Consider the following 23,557-nt stretch of genomic DNA (forward strand, 5'->3'; position numbering starts at 1 on the left):
TGTTTTTTCATGCTTAATCCAGGCACTTGCAATTTGGATATAATAGTTCAAGGAGCTGGAAGCACGTGAAGATGCACTGCAAAGATCAAGCCCTCAGCTGGCACAAACTGGCATAGCAGTGCAGAAGTTTGGAGGACTTTACTCACTGGGATCTGGTCCACAACAGGGACACATGGAGCTCTTCACAGCACTGTCACAAATTTCTGTACTATCAGATTAAAGTTTTGGAGATTAACAGAGACGTAGGCTTGGAAATCCTGGGTCACTAAATGTAGTCTCAAAATAAAATCATGGACTGATTATACATTTTCATAGTTAACTATGACGAACAATCCATTCTTTAAAAAAGATTTCATTCAGTGATAAATGTCAATTAAAATAACCGTCATGAAGAATTGAGTTCATACTAAAATTCAGCCTATCAATGGAGAAGATTCCTGTCCTGCTCCTGCAAGAAGCTGACTTCTTAATTCCATCAAGGATGAAACCTCAGAACTGAGGGCATATCCCAGGCAAGCTTAGAGAACAGGAAAAGTATAGACTATATATACTTAATGATTAAAGTTTACAGAGTAATACATCACATACCTCACAAAAAACACAAAGTGCTTTTTTGGAAAACACGCAAAGGGAGAAGAAGCAGGGCAGAACCAAGTGGGGCAAGAGAACTGAACAAAAGCCCTGCAGATTTGGTGCTGTGTGGGTGTGACAGGATGTCTGCTGTCATTCATATGCTCTGGTCCCTCCCTTAGCTATCAGCAACAGGGAAGTGCACACATGAGAGGGTTAGGCTAACTGCTCTGGAGAACTCACAGCCAGAGTAATCCATCCAAGCCTCCTCTAACATAGGCAAAATATTGCTAAAACTAGTTTGAAATAACAGGATTAACCAAAGAGGGCTGTCTAAGGGGAGGAGAGACAATACTGATGTTGATAAAACCCTACCAACACCCCAAGCTGACCAAAGAAGGAGGCCAATAACCAGAATACAACCACTGAAAAGAGAGACTTCTCCAGCTGAGTCCGTATGCCCTGAGAGGTAGCTGATGTGACACCCACCTCCCTCAGGGTTCACGGCAAACCCATCAAGTGGAACGTCTGCAGCCTCACTGTGAAAACCCAGCACTGCAGCACGAAGGGAAACCACTGGCAACCACACCAACAGAAAACAGAGTATTGCTCTGCTTTGATAAATTTGCACAACTGTGTTTGTATGACATCATTTAAGTTGCTAAGCCTGGTTGAGGAGAACTGTAAACATGGCCATGCTGCTGCTGGACCCGGCTCGTGACACCCCTGTTGTATTAAATCTGTTTTCTCAGAATAACCCACATGAAACCAGCTTGCATTGCTCTGTGGCTTGTAAGACCAGCCAGTCCAGGCCATATGTTAATACCTGCCTACAGTCAGTAAAAATTGTTATCATTTATTCCCTCTTAAACACATTCTAGTTCTTTGAATCTTCAAATAAGTTTTCCCCCCCCCGTAATTGTTTTCCTATCTCTTTTCCATATCTTTTGTCTCAATTTCTTAGATACCTTTTCCATTGCTTTGCCTTCATATTCTTCTACAACTCCTTCTATTGGGTTAGCCCTTTTTTTTTCCTCTTTTTTATTTCTTCCCATACAAATCAGACTCTCTCCAAGCCACCACTTGTCCCACCTTAACCGTGAATAGTGTCGTAATTTTCTCCATTACCTCAAAATCACTGTTTCAGTTCTCTGGACGTGCCCCTTTCCCCTTCTGCCAACGTCCATCAATTCAGAAAAGTAAATGATGAATTTCTGCCAGAAATCAGGGCTTTGCCCAGACACAGTATGTTATTCCTGAGAATTTACCTCATTTAACTTCTTCAGTCTGAGCTCTTTTCCTCCACGTTCCTGCCCACATCAGGTGTTGGTGCCCAGAGCTGGCAGTGGGGGGGGGGTGTCTCTGTGAGGGGAGAAGGGGCCATGGGGGGTCTCTGTGAGGGGAGAAGGGTGGTGGAGGTGTCTCTGTAAGGGGACGAGGGGCAATGGGGGGTCTCCGTGAGGGGAGAAGGGGCCATGTAGGGTCTCTGTGAGGGGGTGAGGGGATGAGAGGCCATGAGGGATCTCTGTGAGGGGAGGAGGGTGGTGGGAGTGTCTCTGTGAGAGAAGGGTGTGAGGAGGGGGTCTCTAGGAGAGTGGAGGGTGTGAGGAGGGTCTCTGTGAGAGGAGGGGGGCGCTGGGGGGGTGTCTCTGTGAGGGGAATTGGGGTGTGACGGGGGTCTCTCTGAGAGCAGGGGCTGCCCTGTGCCAAACACTGCCGGTTCCAGACAGTTCCGGCCATCCCCAAGGCCTGTTCTTTGTGGCTTGATCAGAAATGTTTGTGTTGTCCCTTCTGCTGTTGGCAGAAGAGTTCCAACTTTTGGTAGGTAAAAATGAAAAGGAAAAAATCCATCGAGCTCTGCAAGTCCCTGCTCTAGTGCCACATATAGGTGTGACAGCCAGGGCTCACACAGAGTACAAGAGGATTATTTCCTTTTGCCTCCACAGAAGGCAGCAGTGTCACACTAGATTAGGGGGAAAAGGGTGGAAAAGCACGTAAAACAATATAATGAGCATATTGGGAATGGCAACTAAGGGTAAACTCCATATATCAAGTATAGCAGTGAGTCAAAACAAACCATCTCACTAAGTGAAATTTTTAACAAGAAGTATTGACAAAGAAAGAAAACAAGGGACAAAGTACAGGTGTCTCCTTGAAAAGAGCCAATGGACCTTTTAAACAAGTATGAGCACATCTTTGAATACTTCTACTGTGGCACCATGTGAGCTAACAGTTATCCTTCTGTAAGGGCACAGAGCAATGGACAGAAATACCTCAATCTCCTTTTACTATCCAGATAGACGTCTGCTCCTCAATCCTATTCCCGTACATCCAATTTCCTATTGCCTTCTGTGTGTCCAACACACAAGGGCCCTGTGCTCATCTTTCAGACTGCACTCCTGATTCCACTCCAAGCATACAGAACAAAGCAGACTTGATACACACAGCTTAGAAATAACTATATTTTCTTCTTTTTCCTGTATCCTCCACTCCTTATTAATATTTCCAGTAGTAAATGCCTTCTAGGGAACTCTGCAACAACAAGGTCCATCTCTGGGAAAATGAGGATTCACATGTTGCCATGGCTCACAAGCACATGAGCTATGGGTTTGTAATAAAAGCAACACAGTTTTATTAGAGAGGATTAAAACTGTTTGATCTCCCAGAAAACGACCACAGGAGATAGTGCAGAATAGAGCAGGTTTGCAAAGAAACAGATACTAGAGGCACCAATACACACTTCAGATAAGGAGGACAGAGGCTCTTCGCATTGTAAAAAATAAGCTTTGGAAGTTGTCCCAGTGACTGCTCAGATGTAACACAACTGTCAAAATGCCCAGGCCCTGTCCCAACTTGACAAATCAGGTATTTTATGGCATCTCCAGTTAGTGACATAAGGCAACACTTGAGGTAGCCGAGACATTGCTTGAGATCACAGACAACAAATTTGTGTGTTTTTCTTTCTATATAAATGCCAAATTTTACTCTGAGCAGAATCCCCTTAAGAGAAAGGAGATCTGCTAGTCAGGGCAGATGCCTGTTTGCTCTGCTTGGTCCTGTGGCTGCAGGAAGCCTTTGGCTCTGCACACAAGGTGTGTAGCCTTAAAAGGCCCACAGCTCTCTCTCTAGGTTTCAAGTCTTTAAAGGAAAAGGCAGGTCATATCCTATAAACACAGGTACAAAAAGTTCAATAACTAGGATTTATAGTTCCATTTCTCCTTACAGACTGCATTGAATTCTCTGGTTCATACAGACATAGGAAGACTAGAGAAAAAAAATCAGTGAAGATTTTGCGTAGATGGAATAGAAGAAAATAAATAAGTAAAGCTTCATTACAATTAACAAAAGCCTAAAGAATAACAATAAAATCACCAGGGCCTTTCACCTCATCTACCACAGAAGAACGGCACACACACCATGAGTCACCAAGCTCCTGTTTCCAAGCTGTGCTCTACATTTCTTCACCCAACCTGATCATTCCAGCCCTGATCCAGTCGAGCACCATGTGCTGATGCTCCTGCCCAATGGCTTCCTAGCATAGCTGGTATTTTTACTGTAAGATCAAATCATAGAATCAACCAGGTTGTAAAAGACCTCCGAGATCATCAAGTCCAACCCTTGATCCTACACCGCCGTGGTTACTAGACCATGGCACTAAGTGCCACATCCAGTCTCATCTTAAAAACCTCCAGGGACGGTGAATCCACCACCTCCCTAGGTAGCCCATTCCAATGTCTGATTACTCTCTCTATAAAAACTTTCTTCCTAGTATCCAACCTAAACCTCCCCTAGCAGAGCTTCTGAGTAGGCCGAAATCTGCCCTGTGGAAGTCCAGGGTAGAAGTTTTATTGATGGCCCTCTTTGCATCCCTGAGTATTGAAAACTCATAGTCACTGTGCCCCAGATGGCCTCTGACCACCACATCTCCCACCAGCCCCTCTCTGTTTGTGAACAGAAGGTCTAGCGGGGCCCCCTCCCTGGTAGGCTCATTTACCAGCTGGAGCAGGAAATTATCCTCTCTACACTCTAGGAATCTCCTAGACTGCCTCTTCTCTGCTGTGTTGAGTTCCCAACAGATATCTGGCAGGTTAAAGTTGCCCACAGGAACAAGGGCTGGCAATTTTGAGACATCCACCAGGTGCTTGTAGAAAAAGTCATCACCCTCATCACCCTGGTTGGGTGGTCTGTAACAGGCTCCCACCAGGATGTCAGCCTTGTTGGCCTTCTCCCTGATTCTGATCCATAGGCACTCAACCTTATCGTTACTGACTTCAAGTTCTACAGAGTCAAGAGACTCTCTAACATATAGAGCCACCTCTCCACCTTGCCTGTCCCTTCTGAAGAGCTTGTAGGCACCCATGGTAGCACTCCAGTCATGCGAGTCATCCCACCACATTTCCATGATGGCGACCATGTCATAGCTTTCCTGCTGCACGATGACTTCCAGCTCCTTGTTTGTTACCTAGACTACGTGCATTGGTGTACACGCACTTCAGCTGGGCTGCTCAATTCACTTCTAACTCAGGCTTTCCACCCTTAAGCTCATCTCTAGAGAGCCTGTTTTAAACCCTGATTTCAACCCCTTCTCCGTTCAAACCTAGTTTAAAGCCCTTCTGATCAGCCCTGACAACTTATGGGCTAGAGTCCTTCTGCCCTTGCTAGATAAATGAAGCCCATCTGACTCCAGCAGGCTGGGTACCATAGAATTTGCCCCATGGTCAAAACCACCAAAATTCCACCAGTGGCACCAATCCTTTAGCCACCTATTGATAAGACAGGTTTTCCTACTCCTCTCCTCATTCATCCCTGCTACTGCAAGAACTGAGGCGAACACCACCTGTGCTCCTGTCCCATTAACTGATCCACCCAGTGCCTTGAAGTCCTTTTTAATTAGCCTGGTACCTCTTTCATTAATGTCATCACTGCCAGCCTGGACCACCAGCAGTGGATAATAACCAGAGGGCTGGATTAGCTCAGGGAGCCTCCTACTAATATCCCTCACCCAGGCCCTGGGAAGGCAGAAGACCTCCCTGAGGGATGGGTCCGGTCGGCATATAGGGCCTTCAGCTCCCCTCAGAAGGGAGTCCCCTACTACAACTACCCCTCTTTTTTTCTTTATAGCTCTGGTTTCAATCCGTCTAGTAGATGGGGTGGAACCAGGAGACCCTCCAGACAGATCCTCTTCTTGACTACCCTCTGCCTGACTCTCTGGGTCCACGGCCTCATACCTGTTCTTTAAGGGAACCACAGGAGGTGATGGGGGTCGGGAGGGGATTCTTTTACCTCTTCAGTCAGGGATCTGTTTCCATTCCCCCCCCATCTACTTGGTTTGCTCCATCTGCCTGATGGCAGGAGGGGCAGGGCTTCACCATCTCCTGCTGGACTTCTTTCGGGGTCAAAAATACACACCAGTGTATTTCCCTTTCACTCTCCCTAATTCTTCTTTAGCCTCTCCACTTCTTCCTTGAGCTCTGCCACTAAGCACAGCAAATCATCCAACCTTGCTCGCATCATACGCAGGCGTCTCTCGCACTGTCCTCTGGTACTGACTCCAGGCTCAGACACTCTGAGCAGCCAGTGATCTGGACAGCTGTGTCCTTCCTGGGGGTTCTGCCTGGGTTAGCACACTCCCCCTGACAGCAGCAGCAACAGCTTTCACTCCTTTGGAAACCACTGGCTGGGTCTAGTGGAGTTACAGGGGGAAAAAAAACTAAAAACTAAAAATACCCACAGCCACACACGTACCTCATAACCCACCAGAGAGAGCTGGGAGCGTGGCTGTGCCCTTCCTGTGTGAACTGCCATGCCACATCCCTGTTTGCCCACTCTTGGTTGCTTGTGCTCCCTGGAGCAGTTTAAATCTCCTGGCAATGACCTTGGCTGGACCCCCTGATCAGCTGATTAGGCATCGCAGGGCAGCTGGTCTCAGCTGGTCTGAGCAGGGAACAGTCCTCCCTGTAGTTTAAATCTCCCGGCTACAAATGCTGGTAATGACAATTTTTTCTCAATTTTTCCAGGTAACATTAACCTAACTGAATAATTACTGGGAAACAGGAGAGGAAAAGGGAAGTCGGTACTCAGTTGGACGAAATATGTAATTTTTCCCAGTGTAAAAGACAGAGGTCTTGGAAAGATGCAGCCTCTTTTGGGGCAGCAGGTGACAAGAGAGGCCACCAGCTTTTCACTCTAATCTCACTGCCCATCTACTGTCAGCAGGTTGAAGACTTGCACTAAGACAAAAGGACAAACTTAACATTTCACCCAAGTGCCTGTAAGTCCCTTCAATGAAGCTGTAATGAGGAGAATGAGGAGCTCCTCATTCTCCATCTTCCTCTGGTATACCAAAAGCTTACTCCAAAGCTACTGTTACTGTGTCTCTCGGACATGACTACAGTTCATGACTGAACTATAGCACATTATGAAGCGACTAGCTCTTATAAAATATTTGACAGGTAATGGACACATTTTTATGTTCTTTCATACACTGAATCCACCGACTAAGCTACTTAGGAGAAAAAAAAAATTCAAAGGAATTCAAAGGAAAGATAGCATTTAACACACATCTTCAGCTGGACATTGAAAGACAAGTCCTCAAGCTGTTTGTAAAAGCACCCTGCAGCACTGAGCTTGTGTGGCACTGCAGCATATAAAAGGTGAACAGGGACATCAAACAAAATACCTACAAATCAAGAGATTAGCATCCAAATTCTTTGTTGATAAAAACAAAACTGGAATTTATTTATAGAAAATAAAACAGTGCTGTAAGTCTCTTTATAGTTCAGTTTTTATATTCAAAGAAAGGTACAATATATATTTTGGATGTTATTTTTTCCTCAAAATCTAAACCATGCTAAGTGCAAAATCAGTGAAGAGCTCTCCTAACTAATCTTAAAAAATAAAATCAATCTGAGAACATTTACTGCTTAAATTGGCAAATCCTCTACTGGCAAGGAAATGGTTAAAGAAAAAATAAGGGGAAAAAAGCCTTAAAAGACTCAGGAGAATTAGATGTTGCTAAAACAATTTTATGGTCCTTTCCACTTCACTGGAGGTAGTTTGTATGGCTGACTGGAATCTATTCAATGCTGTCAAACATCTAACACTCCCATAGCCAGATGCCTTACAATGAATAACAAGCAGCAGAGCTGCCAATATGCTGGAGCTGCATTTTTTACCAGGGACTGGACCTAACCCAGCAACACTCCAACTTCATTGTTTGATGCCTTGTTAATTTATAAGACCAAAAATTAACCACAACAAACACAAGTGCCAAAATTCTAAAGCATTGCAGCTACAAAATCCATCATATTTAACAAACCACAATACAGAAAGTCAGGTTCATAAAAAAAACCTGCACATCTAATTTCTCTTTTGTAGTTTTAATGGATTTTGCAATAGAAAACACTCGATTTCAGCAGACAACTTCTGCAATCTGGGGAGACTTACAATAAGTGCATAGAATAAAAAAGAAAGAAGTGGAAACGATTAATAAAGTGTACACAACTTGCTGGAACACTAAGCACACACCATCTGTGATCTTGAGCATCATCATTTTCATAAATATTATCCCAACCATTCATTGCTTTGCTTCAAGCAAAATCCTGGACTTTTACCATATTGATGTCCTTCATCTTTCAACTCTAATAATGGTGAAGCGCTGACACCAGAATCGTATTCCAAGAAAGATAGAGAGTGCTCAGTGACAGCCCTGGGTTTGGGAAATTATGGCTGTGTTCTCTTGGCAGCTTTATGATTATGGCTTTGACAGGCCTTGTACTCTGTAGCTCATATCCTGCCATGGGCACATCCTCCTACTTACACAGCATTGAGCCAAAGTCAAACAGGACACAGACATTGCAACTGAGGATATACTTCAGCATTTTCAACTTCGGGGTGAAAATGAGCATCATTCTCACCGTATTTTACACAGGTTACAACTTTTCATTATTATTTTAATTACACTTGGTGTTAGAGCTCCCAGGATGTAATCCTCCAGGAATTCTAAGGTGCTGAAAAATTCCAGAGCCTCAGTTTGACAAACAAAATGAAGCAAAGCAGCTGTTTTGAGAAAAAGTGGCCTATATCCTGCCAATAATAGCCTTCTGAGAAAAACTAAACTCAAATCAACAGCAGAAATAATAAGCTCATTCTTACTAAATAAAAATACCTCCTACATGAACTAAACTTTTAGAACTAAGCTGGTTATCCACACCCTAAAACAGATGTAGTTTCATTTGAAGGCATGAAGAAAAGCACTGGGCTGCCTATGTCAACATGTGCACATGTGCTTATGCGCTTGTGAACACTCGTGTTAGTCTTCATAGCACTGAACATCAGAGGGGGACAGGCTTAACACCCCTGCCCTGGCCAAAAACACCTGCTTCATCAACCATGCCCTTCTAGGCATGTTTTTAGAATTAACATCAATGGGGTATCACTGTTTTTAACATTAAAGAAAACAACAATGAAGTAATAAAATCTACCTTTCAGAAATCTATCACACCTGAGTTATTTTCCCTAAATGCAGATGGTAGCCATAATGCAAAGGGAATGATTTTTTTTTTAATTCATTTTTTACAACACTGTTTAGGCCTCTTTCTCTGAAAGCAGGTTACTGTTTCTTGGGTTTATATTTAACCTGCTATCCTTACTCTCCACATTTGGGTAACTTGCTGGCCCTATACCATACATTAGGATAGGCCTGGGCAACACAGCAGAAACACCTTAATCATGTGGAATATCATCTGTTTTGAACCAATCTGCATGCACATCTCCTGAAAACACTTGACAGCATTTCTAGGACCACACGAACATATACAAATACCTGACACATTTTCCACAAATGGTTTAGCAGTAAGATTAGGTCAAACAACTATAGCTTGATTGTATCTCAAAGACAGAAGCCTTTGTCAAAAGGCAGCAGCCCCAAGTCACTGTCATTCCCAAAACCTTAATCACAGTAATTAACCACAAATGGTTAATCACAATCCAAACTGGTCTTGGATCAAAAGCAGGTAAAAAGGTATATCCATCAATTCCATTGATATCCATGTTTAACATAAACCCTTTATGTCACATGTTTACACAAAATACAAGATCCAGGGAATGGGAAGTAGAACTTGAATACTGCTCCGTCAGGCAGAAAAGAGCTTTTTATCTCACTACAGATTTATGACTTGTTAACAGTGTGGTTAAGCAGTATCAGCAAGTCAGCAGGCAAGATGGGACTTGTGATGGCCTTTGGGTATGAAGAGACATCCAAATAAATCATCGCTTCTGCAAAAGCAAACTTAAGGCCATACAATTTCTGTAAAATCAACTTCTTACATACATGTTTAGTCAAACAACATGACAGCTGGATAATACCCAGTAAATATCTCAGGCCAACTCAATTGTAATGATGTGATGGTTTTTATTCCTGCTCCAACTGATAATAATTTAGATTTTTGGAAATATGTATTTCAATTTAACTTACTTCATATTGACATAAATACTAAATTTCAAGCAGTTTCATCGCTGCAGATGAGATGATCCTTAACATCAGGAAATCAGGCTACTCTGAGGTATCAAACACCTGCATGGAGGAGAACTGTCATCAACCAACAAGGGCCAGAAAGCTCCTTGGGTCCCCTTGAAGAGCTGTTCAAGACTACATGAGCTCTATTTCTCCAGAGGACTTTTGTAACAGATGGAAATGAGGCAAATACATTAAACAATTTAGATGATTATTTCCAGAAATACTTCTACAGTACTCAAGTGTCAAAATGCTTTTAAGTCAAGCAAATAGCACGTGGTAAGATTTATAAAGCTGACTACAAGAATTAGATGCTCATACTCCATGAAATTCAGTTGATTTCAGATACATAGCTCCACTTCTCCTTTTTAAAAATTCACTCCTGACTGACCATGAGAGCAGCATCTTAATGAGTATAAAGCCCAAGAGAAATAAACTAAAATTTTAATGTAGACCTATTTTTACATGTTTTACACCCCTGTGAAAGCCATTCTTTTACCTTTCACACAGAAATGGGTCATTACGTTAGAAGGTGTGCCTTCAGTGCAATTCACCCCGTTCCTAAAAGGTCTCCTTCTGTCCCTGGATTCCCAAGGGATTTGAACCTTATGTACATTCATGTAACTTCGGTTCCCAAGAACAAAATGTACAAGGACATGCCTTCAACGTGAGTGATTGTGTCACTCAGCATCACCTCTGCTGCTACATCAGACCAGCTTCAACAGGGCTGCTCTGAGATCTTAGACAGAAACCTCATCGGAGCTGAAGTTTCCTCCAGTTTCTGTTTTCAGAGGTTTGCTGCTAAGCACTTAGAAAAAGCGAAATGTCATTTAAAATAGCATTTCCAGTGTAAATATTTCACAAACGTAACTTTCCCTGTCCGTTTTTACAGTTATTTTCAGCAATCTAACCGCAAGGAATTGAATATATTGCTTTAATCTCTGCTAACTACAGTTTTTATACTTATTGACAGCTGGTATCAATCATTTGAATTGGAAAACTTGCAAGACAGAAGCACCTGAGTTCAGTTCTGAGTGTTCTCCAAAGTCTCCAGGAGTGTTTTATGATACCATTCAATGTCATTAATCAAGCAGTTCATTACTGACTGGCAGAAACTCTTTGTTGCTGTGAAGTCACTCAGCACAAAGTTATTTTGTTCACACTACTGCCATTTCCTCTTCAAATTTGTAGGTTATTGCACATCAATCTCCTGCTGCTGCAAATTTGGCATTCTTTTCTCTAAGCTGTTATTTACCTAAAGGTGACCATTTTAACAGATCCTCAGTTTTTTATTTTTCAGTATTTTTTTTTCCTTCTCCATTACTAATAATTTAAGACCACCTAAATTATTTTCTGTAAGCCTTCCATGCACTGCTGAATTTTTATCAGAAAACTTACAGTAAGAATTTCATATTTGTTTTCCCCAAAAGGCCCCTCCCCTGTAAATTCTGGCTCAAGCCCACCACAGTAACACAGGCATTCCAGGACACACCAAGTATGTTCTTTCACAGGCAGATGCCCCTTTCCATCTTTAAACTGAACCTAGAAAATATCTATGCAGTTTGCTTGTTCAATCCAAAGGTATTATATGCTGATTTCTAGCAGGGATCATCTGTTCTGGTTAAATGCAACATTAAACAAATCCTTGCAACATCCAGTTGGCTGAAGGTATGTGCAGAGGCTGCATCATATGTGCCTGCAAAGAACATTAAAATCTACCTCTAAAAATGAGGTGCTGTTTGAGTACTGCACTAGAATGGCCAAAAATTAAAAATAATCCTCATTTCTTTCTACACCTCTATCCCTGACTTTTTGTTGAACATTACTGAACAAATCACAGAACCTCCTCCATTTGTTTTTCAAGATATGACACCAGAATACAACTATTTAATAAAATTACGGCAAGAATCAAATATTAGACATTCTCTCGGTGCTTCTGTTCCTGTCTTAGACTTCTCCTCATTGCTTCCCAGCTCTCCAGCTCTCCCAGCATTCTCCACCTTCAGGTTAAGTGGCTCAGGTATCTCTGTGCCTATAGGCCCTTCCCTGAATTCATCTGAAAAAGAACCACTTTAGCCAATGCAAAGCACCTTACAAGGGTCAGCAAGAGCAATTTCTGAATCAAAACATTAACAGTGACGTATCAAACAATGAGAGAAATGCATTTAAAAATGCCTTCAGGGAGGAAAATTTATAAGACAGTGGGATTGTTGGGCATTTTCTGACTACCTGCTTTGCAACAGGAACCAAATTTCTAAAACCACTGATGGGAGGAGACTGATGGATGACATCCCTCATTGCAAAGAATCATGGCAGAAATGGTTGGACAGGCATGGAAAGCCCCACTCCTTTGTCTGTGTTTTCTTTGTCAGCAAGGTCAACAGTCCCTGCAACAAGCTTTCACCTTCCCAAGCCTTTCTTGCATTTTTTCTGAACCACACAGATTTTTAAGAAACAATACTCAGATGATCTGCCAAAAACAGGCATCAGAGAGTCTCTTTCATTACAACCTTAAACCAGTTCCCTTTAAAATACAAATGGTATTTAGTGGATCTCTTCTCAGTATTATCCATCCTTCTCTTCCATGTCTTCACAATCGATGGAAAGACTGTCACTGATTTTCATCAGATTTTTTCTCTCACAATCACTATTTCCTTACACTCCTACAAATCCAAGCATCTTGCATCTTAAACACCCCTCCCTTCTTGTATTTCTCCTGCCTCTATCTGCTCCTCTTCTCAAAGTTTATTCTTCTATCGCATTTTTACATCACTCTTATCACATTAACTTGTAAGGTTGTCTCCAAGAAATTAACTGCCTCAAGGCAGATCTTTCTGCTTTCTCCTAATGCTTAATCTCTGATCATATCTTGGTTTTATAATCCCTATTAAGCCTGTTATTAGCTTTTGCTTTTATTACTCCTATAATCATGAAACACAATATGTTGGACTTTGCTCTTGTATAACAGTTGGCCATTCTAAAAATATCAGGTCTGTGGCTTTTTACATTCTCTTCATTTAATGCTTTTTCAGCCACTATAACATTAGTAACAAGATAAGTACTTTATGCTTATGAACTTCTTGCAGCAAGAACAGAGAGAAACACACACCTTCCCACATCCTAAATATTTCTGCTAATACACATCCCTTTGCCTTTTCCACCATGTGGGAGGGCAGGCAGTTCCACAAGAAGCCACATGAGGAGCAGAAGTTGTGGCAATACCTGGGAAGTGTGTTTAAAAGAAAGAGTAATTAAGTGTTCAAGTTCTATTCAGCTGATGGGAAATTCAGACCATAAAATGTTGTTTCTTTGAAAATCTTGTCTCTGCTTTACCCTTGACAAATGGAACCCCAACACACAGAGGTATTTGCCAATGGCCTCACTGCCCTTGGGATTAAGACATGGATAACAGCACCCAATCCCAGGGCTGGCAGCTCCCACAGCTGGCTGCTGAAGCACCACCCAAGCACAGCAATACACACAATCCCTGTCAGCCACCTGCACAGCACCGAGCACACTGTGGGACAAGGAACAAGTCCCCAGTGCCAGAGAGGACGCAGGGTCAGAGCTCACCTGTGTGAGCAAATGCATCTCAGATGCTTAGATAATCCAGGAAGTGAAAGAATCATCCTTTTGCTATCAAACCTCAGAACACTCCTCTGATGTATATTCTGTTCCACATATAGGAGAGGTGAATCTCTGTGTAACCATGAACTGTCAAAGCTAAAGGAAATATGAGCAGGGCACTGACTTGTGAGTGCCCACCTGTCCAGCAGGAAACCCATCCCATAGATCATTGGTGCCTGCTGGATCCAGAGCAGGAAGCAGTGCCACTGTGGGAGGAAGATGACCAAGCCTCACTGAAGCCCAAAACTGAAAGTACTGGGATATGTGCTATGTATTACTGGAGGTGCAGACCTATAGTTAGTGAGACTGGTCAGATTCCAACCATTTCTGATCCAACAGAAATCTTCCCTACCTCCATTTCCCGTATCTGTCCCCATACATGACCCCTGTCCCTCTCGAGATGGGCTTTTCGAAAGCCAAGCCCTCAGTAGGCCCTACACAAGCAACTGGAACACCTCACTGGGACCTGGGAGTGTGGGCACAGACAGCATTTGTTACTCTGCCTGGTGATCCACCTGCCTGAAGTGCCAGTGGCCACATCCACTGCAGAACTGCCTCTCCTCTTCCTCACATTTTTAGTTAAGGGTATTTTACTTTCACTTTGAATAGAAAGTAAAATTTAAAAATAGAATCCAGAAGGATGCATGGAGTTTGTACAGCAAGATGGTAGACTGAGCACATGAAAAATGAGACCACACAAAGGCACAAAAAGAAAAAGCAAGAGAAAAAGTCTCAAAATGATAAGGAAGGGCATCTACCAATAAGACAATACGATTGAGCAGCCCAAGCAGAAAGCAGTGATGACAGCGATTGCTGATGCTGCAGAGCGGGACTGGCCCACATTAGGTTAAGTAACCTGGAGACCAGCCAGCATCATTGAACAAATGGCACAGCACATTCCACAGAAATCTGAGGAGAGATTACCAATATCTTAAAGGTGACCTTTCACACATGCTATCCCAGCAAATCAGGCAATTCTCCTGGCTGTAATGGACGAGATCAGCAGAGGCCAGTCTCCTGAAGTTATGCACTCTTCATACAAATAGGATTTTTATTTTTAAATTTAATATCAATTGACTGCACCTCATTTGAGCAAAGTACCCTAAGTGCTTTATTGGTTTGTTTCACCTCTTCTCCATTTTAAAGAAAACATAATCTAACTTTCCATTATTCATTATCATCCAGGCAGGAAGCAAGACAAAAAAAGAACCCTAATTTTTAGCCATACTGCCTATTAAAAATGTAAAATGTTTCCTAAAAGGGTAGGTACATCAATTAGGCTGCCTCAGGATAAATGAAAATTACTAAGAGTGCTCTGCTTTCCTGGATGAGTTTTCCATAGATTATTTATAATTGAATGAAACCAATTACAGCATTTGTAATGGAAACTGTATGTAAGTTAAACATCTCTGCTTTTGCAGAAGCTGAAGAGCACACTGCATGGATCGAGAAAGATCTCCACATATTTTTGAAGGGAAAAGAGAAATTATCTTTTCTAGGGGAAAAAAAATAATCCTATAAGTGAAACAAACAGGAAACACAAATCAAATGGCCCCAGTGTCACTGAGAGTCCAAGCCTGGATTCTGAGAAACCATCTCCAGCCGGATATCCTGAAGCTGAGGACTCAACTCTTTTCCGTTTCTTCAGAGAGGGAAATACAGCTTAATTAGGCTCAATTTTCTAAATAATGTTTATCCTCTGTAACTAATCAGGAAAACTTTAAATCAGTGTCAGATTAATGCTTGTTCAAATAGTGAAACATGCTCTATCTTCCAAATACAGTCTTACCCTGCTGACAATTGAAAGGGCTGAGGGTAACGCACACTGGCACAGTTTTTATCGTAAAACAGAAAACATCTTTGCCATCCTACTGAGCAGTCCCTAAAACAACACACATTTTGCTCATGGAGATTTCACCAATGAGACAAGATAAAAGATAATTTCGGGGAAAAAAGAATTAATGAAGTTTCAAACACAACAGCGCATTCTGAATTCATTCTGAATGAAAGAAGGAAAATGTTTAAACATACTGCTAGGGAATGGAAAAAGTCCCAAATAAAATTAATTGAATCATCATTAAAGAGAATCCTGAGCCTGAAAGATGCTTCAGAGAGAATTCTACTTCCAAGTCACCTGAGAGCAATACACTCGTTGAGTTCATCCACCATTATCCAATATTCACCTGGATTACAAATTTTACCCCTCAGTAAGCTAAACAAGTGCATGTGAACTATGAGGCTGACAAATGCAATGCAGAGTTATACTTTAGCATCAGATATCACAACAAATATGTCAGACCACTTTTGCTGCTAGTAGTCAGAAAGCTGAACTTGATTCCTAATTACTCCTGTGTAATCTGCAATGAAGCTGTGGAATGATATGAGATATCCATCTATAGTCATAAAAAATCAATATACAGTAATAATGTACTCTGATTTTTAGTTCCTCTCTAGACTCATATAAAAACAACTTATGAGTGAAAATAAGGGCAGATGCCTGAACACTGTTCATTACATGTTCTAAGTTTTACACTGCCCTAACAGATACATGGTGACACTACTAGACATTATCACCATGAAGACCGGCAATGCAAGCAGGCTCCAATGCCTGCTGTGCATTATTCAAGAACCTGGAAAAATCTTTTCTTAGAAATTTTTTGTATTTATCTCTGGATGTCAGATAAACCAGCAGACACGAGTGTCATTCATGAAAAGGAAAGGACAACTGAAGCAACATAAACAGAGCAATATCCAGTGAAATTTTATCAGATTACTGGAAGTGGTTGAGGTTTTTTATAATCTACATATTGTACTGATCATAAATCTCTGGGCTCAGTCAAGTGTTCTACAGTAGACAGCTGCAATATTAGGGATCTTGGAAGGTTGCAAGCACACAAGCATTTTTCCCCTATAAAAACACTTCCCTAGTTTAGAATACCCTCTGCCACAGCTTCTTTCTGTAGACCCTCTAGACTGTTTTTTCTCTTATGTGAATATGATGACCAGAGTTCTGCATAGTAATTAAATTTTTTTATTTGTGCATTTTCTTCTTATTTGTTCTCTGCAAGAATTCCTTTATTTCCAAGACAGGCAAACCCGTCTGCATTTCTAAGATTAGTCTTTACCCTGCTTAAGGCCGCACTGCTACATTTTTTTTTCCATTTACAGTTGTGTTGAACTTCATACCAGATGTAGTCAGCTGCATCATTAGTCATTTCAGTCATTTCTGGTCTAATCTTCAACACCTTGAGAGAACACCTGCCCATCATATGCTGCAATTATTATGTGACAGTTCCACCATCCTAGTTCTTTCTTCTTTTATCTACACCACTTACAAAACTGGATCTGCTTTAAGTGCATTTTTATCCTTTACTTACATAAAGGCTGTCAAATAAGTTTGAATTTTTTCATGCTCTTTTCCCAGCCTCTGTAGGATGGGTGTACTTATTATAGACCTGTACTACCTTCCTGATGTCTCAGTCAACACAAAAGTAAAGGGACTGTAAAACTGTGAAAGTTAATTTCTTTGCTTTTATTTAGAAACTTGCTTTTCTAGACCCTTAGAGCAATTCCTGAAGAATGTCCCCACATGCCAGGGAAACACTTACTCGTTATCAAGTATAACAGACCCCAAATTTTTGCTTAGAAAACTGTGCAGCCAAGGCAGAGCTCTATGCTTTACAGTGTTGCTTCTCAAGAAACAAACTCCCCCCCAACCCTCTCATTTCGGAGCAGACCCTACTGAACCCCATGACAATTGCCTGTAATGTTCTCATGTACTATTAAACAAAGATCTAGTTGAAGACTAAAAATTGACGCAAAGACAACACCAACTCGTTTAAATGTTTATCCACCAAATAAGGAAACTGATAAATGGGAGTAGCAAATAATTAGAGAGCACTTACTGTGGCGGAGAGCTGCGGCCCATTGAGCTGTGCGTGCAGGATGGCTTCATTGATGGAGTTCCACATTCCCGACAGTGCAATTTCCAGATCATGCGAGGCAGCCATTTCATTAGTGAGATATTCCAGCGTGGAGATGTACTCCCTCCATTGTGCATCCAGCTCTGACACGCTGGCCAGGCAGCCCCTCATTACATTCAGACAGTAGCCGACGCAGGGTCTGATGAGCGTCAGGCCCTGGCAGTGCGGGCAGTACTGCATCTTCACCAGGGCTCTGCTGCACTCCTTCGTCAGAGCCGCGTGTTCAGTAGTATTTATCACTTCAATGCCCAGGCTCAGGGCCTGGCTGAGCATCCGACTGGCCCAAAGAGATTTTGACAGCTCTGTAACCATGTTTTTAGAATAGTGTCCAAAAGGATTTATGTCTTGCCTTGTGAGACGCAGACACTCTGTATAGTCCTCTGATAGATCTGTAATTCCTGGGTTTATTAGCCGACTATACACCAGAGGAAAGAGACTGTCAAAGAACCGCAATACTGCACTTTCCACTGTAGTCTCTGCGCCCAGAATGTAGAGAGAGATGTCTGTAAAAAGCTCCTTAACAGGCTCTGCTGCTTCTTTTGCCATGGGTCTGTAAGCTGTCTCAAACAGGGAGCTTGTGCGGTTTTCAGCAAAGCGAAGCAAAGACTCAAAGGCCTCTAAAACAGGGGCAGAGGAGAGAAAGAATTAGAGGTTAACAGCAGGCACTATCTCAGTCACAGGACTAACACTGTCCTGAACAGGAACACCAACAGTTACATGGAATCTGCAATATGATTACAGTAATACAGTTTTCACCAGTAACGTGATTAGAAAGACACCTAAATAATACCTGTGCATAATAAATAAAGGTAACATGTAACACACAATTATTTTCTTTTAAAAAGATGACTCTCTTCTCCCTAGCTAGACCCTGACCCAAACTCGATAGTCAAGGAAGGACTCACACAGACTCCTGTGAGCACAAGCTTTTGGAACTGACATTGCATTTGAGCATTCAACTGGGTATATTTCCAAAATATCCCTTTAGCTCAATGAGAGATTGTGACATAAATGAATACAAAAAGAAGCTGAAGCTTTTGTTTCACAGTTCTGTGAGTATGTGGCTTGAGAGGCACTTCTTGCAAAGTACAACTCCAGGATGAAGGAAAAAATGCTGTGTAAATAAATTCTCTCCCCATTAACACTGGCCAGATCTGGAGACCAGCCAGTGGTTGGGCAGGACTTGACATCAAGTCTGCTGTGACCCAAAACCAAAAAAGAAATAATAAAGTCAGAAAAATCCTATCTCCTTTAACCATACCATTTTCAAAAGTGAAGAAAAAATAATGTTTAAGAAGTTCCACAGTTAACACATTTCAAAATGCATATGGCAAATATTATACACTCAAACCACTGACTGAGGCGCTACAATCCATGGACAGGGTAAGGAAGCGATCAGTTCCCCAGATTATTTTTAATGACACAGAAGATAGCAATCCACACCATTCCCACTGCTTTCTTTGGAAGCTCTCCAACAAAAAGCCTCTGACATAAATCATTCTTGCACTCCTCTAGGTGGCAAGTAGTTCCAGTCAAGGCAGGAGACCTGTCACATTATACCTCCTGAGGACTGGCCAGATAATGGGGTTTTTGGTCTAATCCTACTCTACATTCATACGAACATCACCATGTGATTCACTGCACTGCAGCACAAACCCAAGTCACTCACAGATCAGCCCAACAAAGGAGCAGATACAATAATGTAAGTCAAGATTAGCACATGATGGCAAAGTTCTGCAGCAAAGCCTGCTCGGTGCCTTCCCCTATGACATCTCCCTGAACAACTCACTCGCTTGGTATGATAAGCATTACAGTCCCTTTTACCACAAAGTGTGGTTTAACTTAAGAGATATTACAGCATATCTCATTGCATATTAAATCATCAGTATTTTGCACACGCGCACTGCATTCTTCTGCCAGAAAAATCACTTCAATATTCCCACTAGTATTACAGCAACTAATACTCTGGAAGTGCTTATAAAATCCTAGAAATTAAGAATCCACATACACTTCAATTGAAAAAGATGACAGTTTATTCTTGGGCAGAGAAACACCTTGCCAAGTTTCAGCCTGAAGCACTTTTATAGCTGGTAACAATTCTGAAAATTAGATTTATGATGGAAATCTTGACACAAACTGTAGAGCAGGTTGTTCTGTGCTACCAAACACTATTGGAAGTTTTTCTCTTTGTCACATCACCTCTGTGTGTATTTTTATTTCTAGAGGAAAACTAAACGTAATTTTTATCATACAAAAAACTCAAAAAGAAATATTTAAAACATGAAAACAGTGCTTTAAGTTTCCCCCCTACACACAATCCCTTACAGCTTATCATTAAATTATGGGAGTAGGGACTGTCATCTACAATGCCAACAGTCCTGTGCTGTTCCTTTACCTTCCACATCCACAAAGGCAGAACTGCAGACATCACTCTCCTTTCCTGAAAACTAAACAAAATTCATTTATGAATGTGCAAGTACCCTTATTTTCCTGAGAAATGACAGCCCCAGCGAAAGATGAGAATAAAACAACCAATGACAACACACATCCCAAGAAAACAGACCTCAGCAGATTCCTGGGATACTGGTTGTAGACTAGAAATCATGCTGCATTTTATTTTCAAGCCCCTTGACCATGAAAATCCTATATTCAATTAAATGAAATTCTGTGTTATTCTGAGACAAGTAGGAATGTAATTTTTCATTGTATAAGGGGAAACTGTAATGGCATGTAGCTTCATTCCTCCTGCAAAAAGAGCCCTAATGCTAAAAATACAGCCCAAAAATATTGCTGGTGATTGTAGATGTGCTGCAAACACCTGTAAGGTATCGTTTGCCTCCTTATCACCATGGCTGAGACACAAAAATGACTCACGACTGCAGTCAGTGATGTTCCAGAAAGAAATATACAGGTCTTTTTTCATTGTTAAGGCATTAAGAGATGTTTGAGACAATCGAATTACTGTTCTTAGACCTTTAAATTAGAAATAATGGGGCATCACACAGTCAAATGGCTTGGCAACAATGGACAGTTTGCGTTCTGGCTGTACAGAGCAGGTAGCTGCTATAGTGATTAATTATGTGCTTTTAGTGCACCTTGTATGGTACTTTGTGTGAAGTTTCTAAATCCCAAGGAAGATTTACCACTGTCCACAAGATCAGCTGCTCATCTGTGCAGTCAAATACAGCAAACTTCAAACAGTTAGGAGCTCACAAAAAGCTGATTTCTAAGCCTAAAGATACACTGAGAGAATAATTTGATCATCTTTCACTGCCCTTGACACGAGTTCCCCAGCAGCACTGAATAAATTGCAAATATATTGATTCTGAGCAGAAATAAGCCTTAATCAAAATAACCCAACACTTGATGAAGACGTTACGTATATTTCTGCCTTCCACTAGTATTAAAATAAATAGGAATATGGAGAATAAGGTTTGTTCTCACGTTCCTCAGAAGCTCCTTTTTGATTTAAGACTACAGGGAAAGTGAAACAACAGCCAGATTCAGATTTTGAACTCACACACTGGTAACTCTTTAATGAAAGTCAGGCAACACCACCTTCCACGGGGAGAATTTTGTTGAAACCATTTATTATGCGCTCACCAAACACTAGATGCCACCACTGATGTGCCTGGACAACTCAAAACACAGCTGACCAAACACAGTTCACCTCTGGAAACTTCCCATTGCACCGCTGGGGTTACGGAATGAGTTTCTGGAGAGGAGCCCTGTTCTGAGGAGATGCCACGCTGGGTTTGCTGCTCCAGCAGCAGCACAGGACCTGCCAGGCCAAGCAGCCAACCAGTTCTTATGTTGGGCCTCCAGCCTAGGTCCTACCTCTCACATACACTAAAAATTGCATTATGCTCAGTCTAGCACACACAGATTGGAAAACATTGTTTTGCATGTACAGCATTCCTGTTTATTCACCCTGAGCATGGCACAGCTCGGTTGGGAGCACTAGCTCCCTTCTGACAAAAATACAGCCATCCTGACACACAAGATGTTGTCCTTCTCTTCAGCCAGCCACCAGCTTCATATGCCTCATGCAATAAAAATCACAAAGGATTCCTGACTTACCTCACACCAGCTTTTGCATCAGTGTAACACCGCTGACTTCAGTGGGATTTAATCCTGATTTAAACGCATTGCATGTCACAAAAAGCTGCAGAATTTTAGTGTTTCTGCTAAAGAATAGTGCTACTATTCTTTAGAATAGTAGAGAGAAACAGATGGAGGGAGAAACAGATGGAGGAGGTTAGGTATCACTCTGCCCAGTGCTGGCGTACCAGCATTTTCCAAATATCTCCTCTATTTTTTCACCACCCGGAGATCTATTTGTGGAAGAACAAGTAGATTTTAAGTAGCAGTACAGGCACTATAGCTGTGACTCATTCCTCACATCACATAAACACTACATCCACTGACTTACTTTACCTTCCTTCAGCAGGAATAGCTGCCTGTGCTTTTAAATTGCTGTCACCTCCATGTGAGTCCAGTCTGATGCAAGGGCTCTCTGAGTTTGTGTCCAGGCCACCACTTCTTCTCCTGCAGCCTTATCCTCAGAACGAGAATCAAAGATGCACAACTGCCATGCATCAATTTGCCACTCTTTCAGCCACAAAAATCTCTCTGAGTGTATTCCAAGGAGCTGTTTATTTTGCTAGGCTCCTGGACAAACAGCAACATAACCTCAAGAAGAGATCTGAAGAGAAGATCTGCTGAACAGCGAGGTGACACACGTGGCAGCGCCAGAGCCTGCATTCAGGACTGCCTTCATCTCATAAAACCTGGTTTACTCACAGTGCATGGCAGGCAGCAGATGTGGTCTCAGGGAACACACTTGGATAGAAGTTTTCCAAGAAAATCTGGATTGATATAATATAGCCATGCATGGAGAAAGCTCATTTGCTTCCCTCCCTCATACAAGCCCTTCGCAAGCTATTGAGATCCATGTTCTGCAAGCAGCTGTAGGGTTCAGATGGAGAGCATTAGGCAAGGTTAAGCAACTTTCAACTCGCTGGATTATGAATCTGTTCAAACCCATATTCTTTTCTTTCCACAGGTCCAACACAGGAATATTTAGCATGGAAACCATTTTCCCAAAACCAAGTCAACCTAAACACCAGAGACCTCTGTGCGCAGAGAACCATTTCTGCCCCACATCAGTTGAGGTTGAGAGAGAGCAGATCTCATGTTTGGAACCCCACATCTTCAATGACCAAAGTCCTAAAACTCAGTGCAAACCACGCCAGGCCTGGGTGACAGGGAAGTTACTGTCACTGTCATCACACTTCTGGGTGCAGCTCAAAGCTGCCACCTTGCCCACAGAGCTGACCTGGTAAGACCACCCTGATAATGCAGCAGCCCTCCACTACATTAATGTTTCCTTACACTCTGCAATAATTGACAGCCTGATGGGCTTAAATTTAAAAAATCCACAAATTCCTTAAAAAAAAAAACAACATTATATTATAAACATTACTGAAAAGTTTTAACAATACTCACGAAACTATCTATACAGAACCTATACAGAAATAACATCTGTGTACATTGAGTGTAATCACAAAAGAAGAATGAGACATTTAAGTAGCTCCATTATTTGCTTGCTCTCTTAGGACCACACTAATATTTGGCTCCTTTCCCTTCAACATCTTGCATTTATTAGAGAGTTACCGGATGAATGAAAGATACAGTTTGTTGAACAATAGCTTCCTTTGTAGCATTTCACTAGTAGCGAAACTTCCAATGTTTGGAAATTTCCTTCTTATCCTCTTTATCCTTCTGCTCAAAGTGGGGCCAAAGCTCTTCATTAACACCCTACTTTTCCCTGGCCTTTACTGTTTTTAGCATGGCAGTCTTC

General features: G+C 41.9%; 1 protein-coding gene across 3 annotated transcripts in view; it reads right to left on the reverse strand.

Moving 5' to 3' along the window:
• The window catches only part of LOC113990140 (glypican-5-like), a 359,722-nt gene that overhangs the window by 263,344 nt on the left and 72,821 nt on the right, over positions 1–23,557 (reverse strand). For all 3 annotated transcript variants that reach the window (XR_005563090.1, XM_027725265.2, XM_027725264.2), the window contains exon 3: positions 17,617–18,311. Coding sequence is in view for 2 of the 3 variants with exons in the window: in XM_027725265.2 (XP_027581066.1) it covers positions 17,617–18,311 (695 nt within the window). In the remaining variant the exon portion in view is untranslated. The remainder of the gene's footprint in view (positions 1–17,616; positions 18,312–23,557) is intronic.

Source organism: Pipra filicauda, unplaced genomic scaffold (assembly GCF_003945595.2).
Source record: "Pipra filicauda isolate LSUMZ 115617 unplaced genomic scaffold, ASM394559v2 scaffold186_size1760508_pilon, whole genome shotgun sequence".
Lineage (NCBI taxonomy): Eukaryota > Metazoa > Chordata > Aves > Passeriformes > Pipridae > Pipra > Pipra filicauda.